Source organism: Ceratotherium simum, chromosome 10 (genome assembly GCF_057802395.1).
Source record: "Ceratotherium simum simum isolate JZ-2026a chromosome 10, ASM5780239v1, whole genome shotgun sequence".
Taxonomy (NCBI): Eukaryota; Metazoa; Chordata; class Mammalia; order Perissodactyla; family Rhinocerotidae; genus Ceratotherium; species Ceratotherium simum.
In genome coordinates, this window is record NC_141909.1 from 68630789 (window position 1) to 68643313 (window position 12525).

Below are 12525 nucleotides of genomic sequence, written 5' to 3' on the forward strand. Positions count from 1 at the left end.
GATAAGGGAAGGTGGTAAAGAGTGCAGGTTTCGATTGCCTAGGTTAGACTTTGGGCTCTGCCCCATGTTTGCTTGTCAAGTAGCTTATCATCTTCATGCTTCAGTTCCCTCATCTGTAAAATAATACTGCTTGCCTCACAGAGTTATTGTGAGAGTTAGATAATATATATATGTGTGTGTATTTACATACGTGTGTGTACATATACATATATATGTTTTTGTGTGTTAAATATATATATTTAAGTTTAAGTGCATTAACTGGTCCATAGAACATAAGTCTTCAACAAACTGAGATGCACACATAATGGGTACTTACTAAATGCAAGCTTTTGGTTGTTTTGTTTTGCTTTTTTAAGCAAGGTATTCCTAAGGCTGTATTCTTGGGAGTCCACTTTCTCTTTTTCTTTATTTTCCATTGGCTTGATAAGATTAGAATCTCCAAAGTAAAAAATGTTACTACTGTGTTTGCTTCCCCATTTGCTTGTTTTTCCCCAGTCCGTGTAGCCTTTATGTGTGAGGTAAAGACATAAAGATGTGAAGTGGAATAAAAGTGGGCAAAGAGGGGCCGGCCAGATGGCGCAAGCGGTTAAGTGCGCTCGCTCTGCTGCCGCGGCCCGGGGTTTGCCGGTTCAGATCCCGGGCGCGCACCGACGCACTGCTTGGCAAGTCATGCCAAGTCCAAAAGTGGAGGAAGATGGGCATGGATGTTAGCCCAGGGCCAGTATTCCTCAGTAAAAAGAGGAAGATTGGCAGATGTTAGCTCAGGGCTGATCCTCCTCACACACACACAAAAAAAGTGGGCAAAGAAAGTATTACATTCATAAAACCTGTGTTCCAGTCAACTCATAAGGGATATCTCGCCTTATTACTTGTAGATTCTGCCTCTGCCCACAGTTCTTTAGTCCTTGGCTATTTCAGAGCTCTTCCCGGAGAGTCCACTGGCTGGGAAGTCCAGTACCAAAAGGCCTGAGCATCAAGCTCATTCAAGGAAGACAGGACTGAAGAATGCAAGCAAATTAAAGCATTCACAGTGCTTCCTTAAATCTGCCAAAAAAAATAGTTGTTGCTGTTTTTTTTTAGAAGGAGTCACCAAGTACATTTCAGAGGCAAAATGACAAATTAGTGCAGCATGGGTTATGTGACATTAAAGGTCTTTGAAAAGGATGACAAAACAAGGAGCTTCCCACTTTCATGGGCCCTCAGTTTTTATGCAAACGTTGTATGTGAAACATCAATAAACATTGTACCTTGCCACTGAATTTTGTGAGGGTGTACTTATTCCCCAGTAGTCACCAGGCTTTGGGAGAGTTATTGTCATTTTGATTTTCAGATGAGTCACTGGGTCTCTTGCCCCCAGAGGCACTTCATTATGATTCAGTGCAAAGTACGGAAAGGACTCAGGCTTCCGGGAGTTAGTGGTGTCAGGGTGGGGGTTGCAGTGGCTCTGCGTTGGCATGAGGCTTAATTGACACCTTTGATGTAGCCTAAGACAGAACCCGCACCTCCCACTGCTGCTTGGAAGACGTCAGCCTTACGCAGAGAAGGCATCTGCTGATGAATCCTGCATCTCATTCAGCCTGCTCTGGGAGCAGCCTTAGCCATCCTTAGCTAATCTAACTGCTTCCCAATTCCGCGGGTGCTTGGTTTAGTTCTGGGAAGGGATTTCACCTCTTGCTATTGTCAGGTTTAACACTAAGACAGTGTCCATGTTAGAACTCATAGAAGGTAAGTTCAATTCATTATCGCTCTCCCTCGTGGAAAACATTTCTTATGCATCCTCAAGAATGTGTGTGTCTCATTGCTAATTCTACTTCACTGACGGTGGATGTAAAACATAAAAATGTTGTCCTTTTTACAGATAAAATAATGGCAACCTTGTCCTCATATGTCTTTATCGAGTCATGTCTTTAAGTGTTTTGTGATGTTACTTAGAGAAAAGAATTGCTTACTTGAGCTCTGTGGCTTGGATTCAGTTTAGTGATAATGCATGGAAGTCTTGAGAGTTGGGTAGAATTCCAGTGATTTAAACCTATTAGAGAGCAGCTTTTATTTTCAGTAGCAGCAAAGACAAACTGTGAGGAATTCCTGGGCGTCTGCACCAATTACTTTGTCCTGTTTAAGGCATGTCCTTCAGAGTTAGGCTAGGGGATGTACAGGGCACAAGTGGATGCGGGAACTTCTAGAAGTGAGTTCTTAACTATAAAAAGACAGTGATCTTTTTCACAAGTCACCTGTGAGCTCTGCGAATATTTATCATGCTGAGTAGTGAACTAAACTAAAGAATTAAAGTTGAATCTCATTGAAAATGTTTCAGGATCTTAACCACATGCCTAAAATCTCTATTGTCACAGTTAAGGGCATCATTAATAAATTCATCGGGAAAGTTGTGTAAAGTACATTTTTAAAAGTTTTTATGTAACCTTTGCTGCTCCGTTAAACACAGGATTAACAAAACAGTGAATTTCTAAAGAAGGTTACTCCCTGAAGGTTTTTTTCAGGACTACAAATAAAAAGTGTCTGGAATTTTAGCAAATGTCCCTCTATAGTTGTTTGTTTTTCTGAGAAGGTGATTTAGCGTGAAAATTCATTAACATGCCATTTTTTCTTTCTGTGATTCTTTGTTCTTCTAGTTAATGGAACCCCCGGTAGTCAGCTCTCTACTCCGCGCTCCGGCAAGTCACCAAGCCCATCACCCACCAGCCCAGGAAGCCTGCGGAAGCAGAGGGTAAGGAAATAAGCAAGCTCCTTGTTTAAGACGTGTCTGAGCCTTGGTGCAGAATGGCACAGGTGCCAGCAAATCGCCCTCTCACAATAAGGCTGCTTATCTCTAAGTAATAACCAGGCGAGGGCAGGAGGTGACCAGTGGCAGGTCACTTATTATGGCTATGGTTTCTCTTAGCTAGAACTCAGGGCTCTTAATTTCTCTGTAAACTTGTCCAAATCTTAAGTCGGAGAAGAGTAAACAGTTGCTGCTTCACTTTTAAGTACCCCGCTCTTTTTGTCCTGAATGCACGACTTTATTGGCACTGGTTTGTAAGCTTCTTTAGTTGTAACAAGATTCATTAGACATCATCACTGATCATCAGCTTTCCTTAAGAAGGAAAGGAAGAGCGCCACTGTTGGACAGGTGGGCCATGGTGGGAAGTTGCTTTATGGCATAGATGGTGGTCCAGAGCAGCTTAGGGTCTATGGCGCAGTGGATGGATACATATGACATGTGTTTTTGTGAATGAAACCCACATTGAGCACCTTCTCTTTCATTACTACTTGCATTTATTTTTTTAGCTTCTTGTGTAATAATGGAGAAGTTGACTGAGCTTGGAGACCTCAGTCCAAAAGTTACTGGAAACAGTGTTAGCTTCTCTATGCTAAGGAAGAGGGTGAGGATTAGCACTTCTTTCAGGATCCTTATCTCCTCACAGCCTGTACTGTTTGTCTTTTCCAGTTAATACCAGGGCAAGAATATAAGGAGTGGGAAGGGGAGGCGGGGGAAGGGACAGTGGAGGAAATGGAAGGCCTTTCGTTGTCCTGATTTCACAGGCGAGGAGGGGAAAAGTATGTGCTGTTAGGAGGTTTTATGATGGGGATCACTGAACATTTTAATAAACAAGGGATTTATGGAGGCTTCTGAACTCAAAGCCTGGATTCTTGAATTTGGTTTCTTTTATTATGTGTTTTATAATGAGACTTCTAAGTTCCATAAATTTAAACTGCATCCAAGATGGAAGCTCCTCTCTTCAAGCCTTCTGCCAAGGTTGTGTCCGCACACCACTCTCTGAAAGTGGGGGGCCTGGGACTTAGTCAGTCCCCAGTCCCTTTGGAGCCTGGCCCACCGAGTATCAGGTTGTAGTGTCTTTCTCCACCGGCCCTCCTGGCATCAGGTTTAGCTTGTTTAGATTATTTGATGAAGGCTGGGTTTTGGCACCAGCTCCTCCACTAAATGGCTGTGTTATCTTAGATAACAAGACAAAACAAAAAAGAAGCTCTTTCCAGATAGAAAACTCAATAATTTTATTCTAGTTCCATCTGAGTGTTTTCACTATGGTTTCTTCTTGGCCACAGTCTAATTTGGCGTTTAAAATACAGGAATCATTAGTAAACTATTAAAAGAATTGGCCAAATGCACTTAATCTCCTAAATGTCTATCTGAGTGGAGGAAGGGGTAGTGGGGTGATTCTTTTCTTATAAATGTTACCCAGCAAGGCCCCCATCTATAGGGGTCACCCATAGCACAGATAGGACCCTCTTTCACAGAACGTTCTCTCTATTGAATTGTATACTTTGGAGAGTACACCTGGCATAGAAATCCCTCTTCATCCTTTGAGCTAATTAAACTCAGATTCAGGATTTAGCTCATGCTTAGTGGTTGAGGTTAAATTAGAACGATTGAGAATCCCTGCCACAGGTCTGAGCTGCTCTCCCTGCTTGCTCATTGTGAGACCTTGATCTTGGAGCTATAAAGGACTTGGCTTAACTGCCCCTTTGTTGGCAGAAAGAGGCTAGAATTTGCTTCTTTTGCCCTCTGTATTCTCTACTTCACTATGATTTTGTCCAACTGAGGCAGAAAATTTCCATCTAGCTGCTAGCAGCTGCGTGGCCAATGGCTTATATAATTAACATTGCCAACACTTGGGAAATGATTATAAGGGACGGTACTCTTGTAGATTCTTAATTTTGTAATTTAAACACCAATGCAAGCACCATACTTGAGAGGGAAAAACAATCCCATTTGTTTTAGGAAGACAAAGGGTTTAGCGTCATCTGAAACATTTTTTAAGCCCATGTTGTGAGCAGAGCACTAGATAATTCAGAGATGGTTCAGTTTCCAGGCTTTTGAATTTAGACCATAAATGCACATCCTCCATCCAGGTACCGTGTCAGTGCATGGAGACATTCCCAGCCACTTTAATGAGAGGAACTTTCATCTTGGTGTGGAGGCAAGTGCATCCAATAAGCCCTCCCAGTTAACATGGGCCTAGAATATCCCTAAAAACTGATCCTGTTTCAAATCTGGTTAATGTTCTTCTCAAATGGTTGGCTATACTCCTGTGCAGGAAATACTGAAATAAGTGAAAGATGGCAAGTGCTAAAAGAAGACACTTCAAAGAATAAATTAACTCTTTTTATTGCACATTGGAAAACAGTAGCTACTTCTATTTTTCCCTCTGTGTTGCCTAGCAACATGGCCAGGAAAATGAGTTGTCTGTCCCCCCACAACACACACACACACACACACTTACACTTCCTACCTCATTTTAAAACACAGGAACATGAGTTGTTGTTTTTTTTAAAGGAATATTAAGACATTTGACTGCTTTCTTTACAAATAAGAAAAATTTATATTTTTATTTATATTAATTGTGATGATTTAATCATCTTTTTTTCCTTCCCTTAAATTTGTATATTATCTCTTTTGTATTTTTCGAATAGTTGTATCTAATAAGAGTCTGAATGACAGATATTTTTCTTTATAAAAATATTGGTGGTAATGTACCAAGCAACCTCCCTATTTTTCCAAAACATCGTTATTTAAATTGCTGTCTGGAAGTGTTTGGTCACAGAAGCAGATGTTGGAGGATCTTTTCCACCCATGAACTTTTTTTGGTCCCATTTCTTAGTACATCAGGAAGATATGTGTTGCCTTGTGTAGGTTGAATGAAGCTCCCCATTATACTCCCACGTCACTGACTTTTGTAGATTATCTGATCAGCCAGATGATGTGAGGAGTGGGTGGTACAAATTAGAAAAGAAGCCAGGCTTCTAGACACTCTCTGCAGATCTGAGCTGGTTGCCTGGCTACCAACAGAGAGATCTCGTAGCAGAAAGAGTTGGAGTGAAGAAGAGGGAACGTGATGAGTGAGTGGTTGGGGAACCAGGAAGAGCATTGGGAAGGGAATGGGGAGGTCAAATTTGTGTTCTTTCTGTCTTCCAAATATAAAATTTTGAAAAGGTAGTGTTTATTGGGCTTATGTGATGTGCAAATGCAACACTTGAGTTGCTGCTCTGGAACCAGAATTTGCTGAATGCCAGCTGGGGGTCCTCATAAATGATTTTGTGAGGTAAGCACATACCTCTTCTACCCAGAATGGGAAGGAAATACTCAGGGAAGAATTGCCTGGACACATAGTAGCAGAGTTGGCATTGACAGACCTCAGGGACTGTAAAACTCAACACGAAAGAAGGCAAAAGCTCACGAGCGGATAAAGCCGATCAGGCAAAATAAGCACTGCTGTGTGTCTCTAGATGGTTTCTAGTTACCATCTTTCCTCTCATTCACATTTGGTAACTCTGTAATTTCTAATGACATTAGAAACCGAGGGTGCTCATTCAGTGTTGCTCCACTCCTAAGAGAGCCACAGGGCACCCAAGAAAGCCAAGTAAACAAATCTATACTGCCCTTCATCTTACAGGACCTGTACCGCCCCCTCTCTTCGGATGATTTGGATTCAGTAGGAGACTCAGTGTAAAAGAGACAATGGAGCAATGTATATGGTTTGTGATTGGGTGAAGGTTTCACATTTCCTAAGCAAAAGTCTAACAGCAAAATACACGAAAGAGTTTTGCATACTTTGAAATTATGAAGCCCAAATCATATAAAAGTAATTATACAGGCATTTTATATTCATGATATTAATCCTTGAAGGAGATTTTTTTTTATATATATCTCCTACGTTGATTTGATTGGGAGAGCTTGAACACAGACTCACTCAATTGCTGAGATTTTTGTGCAAGGTCTAGCTCTAGGTGAATTTCATATATGGTCTCAATATTGAGTATAAGAACATGCTAAGGCTGTAGCAATGCAGAGTCATAATTTCTGTAGATGTAGTTTTCATTTTAATCATAAGTAGACATGTAGATACAATGTTTCTTTGCTTTTGGTCAAGCAGATTAAAAAGGCATTAGCAGACATTTTTTCTTAAAGTTATATTCTTTTTAAAATTTGGATTGCTGAATTTTTAAAGGTACTGCAGAATAATAAACATACTCAAGTAGATTTTTCTTTCTTCCTAGACAGTAGACAAAGCTACTTATCATTTTGTGGGTTAATATATCTGAGGAAAACACTTATGTCAAGGACACACACATCTCATGAAGACTCTAACATTAGGTGTTAAGAACTTTCCTTGTTTTTGTTGTCAACTAAATTTTATTTTTTAAACTTATCTTTTATTGGAAACAGCATAAGTATAGCTTAAACTATATACCAACATGAAGAACTTGAACATTCAGTCGCTTCGCTATAAATTATATAATTCCTCCCTACAACCATATACGTAATTTTTCAAATATGTAAAAGCTGAAGCCAGAAATTTTTTAACACATAGACCTAAAATAATCATGTCTGGACTTCTCCAAAAAATCAATTTGGAAAGCAGAGTTCTCTTAAATGGTGCTGTATAAATCGGGCTGAAAATATCCAAATCTCCATTTTGATAAATCCTGAATCTTGCTGATATTTTGCAAATTTTCATATGCAAAACTCCTTTTGTATTAAACCAAGTAAGTCTGTGATTATAACCCATTGTTAAACATTAACCTACTAATTCTGCTCTTCTAGTCCTCTCTTTAAAAAATTGTAGTCAGCTTTGCTTAAACATAAAATAATTATTTTAAAATCTGAATGTTAAAAATGAATTTAATGTGTATGGTCTATTGTATTTAGCCATATCCTAGTGATCACTTAGTTTTCCTAGTTCAAACACTAACAATTTAAGACGTGTGAAGCATGATTTTTATATTCTACAGACTTGACATATCTCAGTAGGTGACAAATTAAAAACGTATAATGCCATTTGGAGGCTTTTGCTTGAGTTTTTTTCAAATTTTACTTGAAAACTGAATTTAAAAACAAAATGTTTGATTCAAGATGGAGAGAAATTCAGTTGTCATCTACTGTTTTAAATGAGAAATTCAGTTGTCATATACTGTTTTAAATGTTATCAATTTATCTCCTTGATAAATTGCTCAACTATCAAATTTTACCATCTGGTTTATAGTTACATATGTTACCATCTCACTTTCCAAGTGAATAAAATATTCCAACCAAAAGAAGAAAAAAAAAGTCCAGGCAATCTAACAGCGTTTGAAAACTTAGCCTTATAATAATTAGTGCCTCATTATCCTGTCTGTTGGAGAGAAAGACACTTCTCTGGCAGGTTATTCGAGAACTGCAAACTGAACCATTCCATCTTGAAAGAACAATTCATAATAATACCTGTTCCAGACTTCAGGTTTTAAAACTGTTTCTAATAGAAATGAACAGAGACTCCTGCTGAGATCAAAAGGCTGCTTTGTTTTAGCTGAAACAGTAAACATCTGTGAAGTTGCCTATGCTAGTGTCTGTTCTAGTTATGTCTTCGTAAAATGCATTACTTAATACAGTTGGGTCCATAAAAGATTAGTATGTATTTGACTGAACTGTCAAAAATGCACTGAAAGCAGTGGAACAGTTAACTTAAATCTGGTGGGGTCAGATGGTCCAGAACAAAAATAAATTCCAATAATTTTAACTTCTCTGCACTGTCAATCTTATGGACAACTACTGCCTTAGGAAGGTCCAATAATTGCTATTTGTTCTGGATAAGTGGCAGATATTGCCAATTGATATGAAGCCCATGGCTTTGTTTAGACACGGAAAAAAGAAACTCGACTTGTACTAATTGCCGATAGATATCATGGCCAACTTTCCACTCAAGCAGTTCCAAGGGAAATGCTATTCCGCAGCATTTAATCTTTTGAACATATGACTTTTGTTAAAGGACTGTTCAGGGGCAATATATATCATTTACTTTTGAAACTAAGGTCCCTCAGAGATTGAAACAGCACACCATTTATAGACTTTGAAATCTCTTTCTATGCAGAGCGTAATTCCATTATACTAACGCAGAAATAAAAAAATCCTTAGCTACAAACCAGAAGTTTTCAGTTCACTGGTGGAACCAAATTGATGATTTATAGACACTTAAAACTTACTTACTTATAGAATTCTTTTAAAAAAATTAGACACTGAGTTTTAAAACTGTTCTACTGAGCAGTAAAGAACTCCAGCAAAAGCCATGCATTTCTGTCTTTATGATAAACCTTAAATGTGCTATGAAGCCATTGTGCTCTAGTTAAAAGTTTGATACTTTTTCATTTGCACTCACTTTTTTCCTTAGACATTATAGAAAAAGATATGGTAAATATTTCCCTGCTTTCAGCATTTTAGAAATGCAAAACCTAGTAATATATCAAGTGTGAAGTTCAATGTGAACTCAGAAGACTGGTTCTGAAAGCCATGTGGTTTGTTTCTTCTTTGTCTTGCTTAATCAATTAAGTGGGAGAAAAAAATCCGCAATGTTTCTATACTGTCATAGGCTTTTAAGAAGTGTCTGGTCTACCCATCTGTACACATCCCTGTGTTCTTATATTGGCTCACCTAAATGTTAAAAAATCAATAGTATCTTCTAAAAACATTTTAACCAGCATTTATGTATTATATGTGTTCTCTGTGTTAACCAGCAGTGATATTTTGGTTGCATCCACTGCAGATTTATACATGATTGGGTTCTTTTTTTTTTCATTTTTTTCAATGAAAATTTTTTCAAAAAGAATTTTTTCATTTAAAATGAAGTCTAAAAGCCACATTTTTTAATACTAATACATGAAAATATAAAATAATATTCCTGAAATTCCATATATTTTAGCCATTGGACTATGAAGTTTTTCATGTGTGGCCATATATCTGTGCAGATGTGTGGGTGTTTATGTAAATTTGCAGGACTCAGTGTGTATATGGATGTGCTTATATAAGTATTCATATATGTTTATAGACCATGAATAGTAAAGTATGGTATTTGTGACACAGCCTTATAAGTTACTGGCTCTTGTGGAATTGTATGTAAAACCTTCATGTCATAAATTGTTACATGTGACATATTAGTTGGGGCATGTTTAAGTTCAAAAGTAGTTTGCTGGGGCCGGCCCAGTGGCATAGTGGTTAAGTTTGCGTGCTCCGCTTCGGCAGGCCGGGGTTCGCAGGTTCGGATCCTGGGCACGGACCTATGCACTGCTTATCAAGCCATGCTGTGGCAGGTGTCCCACATATAAAAGTAGAGGAAGATGGGCACGGATGTTAGCCTAGGGCCAATCTTCCTCAGCAAAAAGAGGAGGATAGGCAACAGATGTCAGCTTAGGGCTAATCTTCCTCACCAAAAAAAAAGGTAGTTTGTTAAACTAGTATGGCAAAATGGTTCTAAACAATCAGATATACTGATATATTAAAAAAAAAATTAGAATCCAGATAAACAAAAAAATTTGAAATCGAGACAAACATAATATTGTGTTTAACTACTAAATATAAGCACACATTAATGTTTATTTCATTATGTCTTGATATTCAATTATTAAAATGACTGAGTACTATCACTAATGTTTCTCTAATGTATATGTATTGATGACATGTAATGATTGTCAACCAATATTCACTAAAAAATGAAATACTGATTTATAGAGTTGTGAGTAGTTGAGAGTTGTATGAGTTGATTATATTGAAGCATAAATAGAAGAGAATCCAAACTATATTTGATTTAAGCCAGATAACCTATAAGGTAATTTTGTATGTTCTTTCAAAACACTATTCTAAACCGTTGACGTGTTTGCAGTAGTAACCTTACTATAGTTGCTATATGTGTGTATATATCTATATACATATATACACACTTGAAAATGTTAATTGAATGAATTTACTATATATGGATACATTTGCCCATTTATGCATATTTGTATTAGCCTTGCTAGCATCTCTAATTTGCATGTTAGTGACAACTATATCTGACTGAGATGTTCCATAGAAGTATAGTGTGAAAATTAGAGATTTATTGAATTCAATGTACCAATTGCCTGATGCAATTTGTTATACTGTCAGCTGAAAATATTTGTAATTTTGTGCCTGTGACGCATGTGGAAAAGATAGGAAATTTGAGGCCCTAGCTATAATTTTTAAGAGTACATGATATATAGTGTCTTTAAAATGTGGTTTGTTTTAGTAAAGATGATGGATAAATTCCAAGATAGTATAAATGATGCATGTAATACATGGGTGTTTGTATTATATATGGCCACAAAGTGTTTTTGAAGACAGGATAGTGGGTATCTGAAAGGTTATAGGCAAAGGACTATGAAAGTTAATTTTCTTGTGATGTGTTTTTTGAATTATATTCATCAACAAGCAAGGAATTGAGTTTATTCGTTCTAAGGACTTTTTACTTCGAAATAGACTATGAATGTTGTAAATTTGGATAAAATTTTTATAAAGAGGTTGACATAATTTCTGCTTACAGTTTGAGTTGCTTGGATGTGTATTGTTCTCTTAAAAAGAGCATTTGATGTTAAAATGTTTTAAACAACAAAATGTTTTAAAATCCATCAGTATAAGCCATCAGCAGAGTTTGAGCTAAATGATGAAATGTTTCACTGAACTACACAATTTTGAAAGTTGCATCACTTTGCGCTGTGGTTTATTTGTAAAATGTTGTACCTTGTGTTTTCACACTGGACCATGTTCTTCCTCTCAAAGTTAACTTTGTGACACTCACCACCTTAGATAACTATACAATAAACAGGAAAAACCACCTATGTTGTTCAGTGAGTTTTTTTCAGAAAACTTGATAAGTAGACATTGACATTGAAATGGCTGTTTGGGGTAAGGGTTACTTTCATAATTATATTTATGGTGTTCTGGTGATGTAATTAGCATCAGCAAGTGGTATTTGATATACTGCAGAATGGCATCATATGACATCTAATGTACAAAATACCAACAATAACAACAAAATAAGAAGACTATTTGATGAAGAATTTTGTTTCATTTGCTTACATCAAAATCATTAATACACTTTCTTCTTGGGGTTGCCTTAAGGGTGAATTTGTCGGACAAATTGGCAACTGTTTGAAAAAAAATGAAATTAACGTGCATTTTTGAAATATACTAGCTGTCTCCTGGGCTTGAAGGCATTTTCCAAGGTTATCTAATTTGCAGGGGGAAAAATTGTGCATATGTATATGTGTGTGTGCATATGTGTGTGCCAGTTATTTTAAAAGCACTGAATTAATAAATATGTAAAACAAGTAGATATATAATAAAATAAATAATGATGATAAGATACTTGATTTTCCAACTTTAATGTAGAACAAAGATCTATAATCTGTTTCATTCATAATATGGTATAAGGGAGAATAGAAAATTCTACTGGCCTAGTTAGAAAAAATATTTTACGTTAAAGTTATTCTAGAAGTCCAAAATTCTGGTTTTAAATCTAACATTTTTATTAGGTTCATTTTAACCTTAAAAATATAGTTTGCTTTAATTGGTTCTCTTTATTATTTCCATGATAGCCTAAATGTAATCAATTCTCAAAGCAATAATGATACAACTGGAAGGAATGTTCACAATTTTATAAAATTCTAAATTGTGTTTATACTTTCTTAATATAACAGAGTTTAAAATAAAATGTAGCAGGGTCCTGGAAGTGTAGTGAGCTT

At 36.9% G+C, this 12525-nt stretch overlaps 1 protein-coding gene across 5 annotated transcripts in view; it reads left to right on the forward strand.

Moving 5' to 3' along the window:
• Window positions 1–12525, forward strand: part of DCLK1 (doublecortin like kinase 1) — a 361089-nt gene that overhangs the window by 276419 nt on the left and 72145 nt on the right. For 4 of the 5 annotated variants that reach the window (XM_087436199.1, XM_087436195.1, XM_087436196.1 and 1 more), the window contains exon 6: window positions 2631–2725. In XM_087436199.1, the coding sequence (XP_087292325.1) occupies window positions 2631–2725 (95 nt within the window). Of the gene's footprint in view, window positions 1–2630; window positions 2726–6410; window positions 11616–12525 lie in introns of those variants that run through there. The other variant, XM_087436198.1, reaches the window with a different exon arrangement.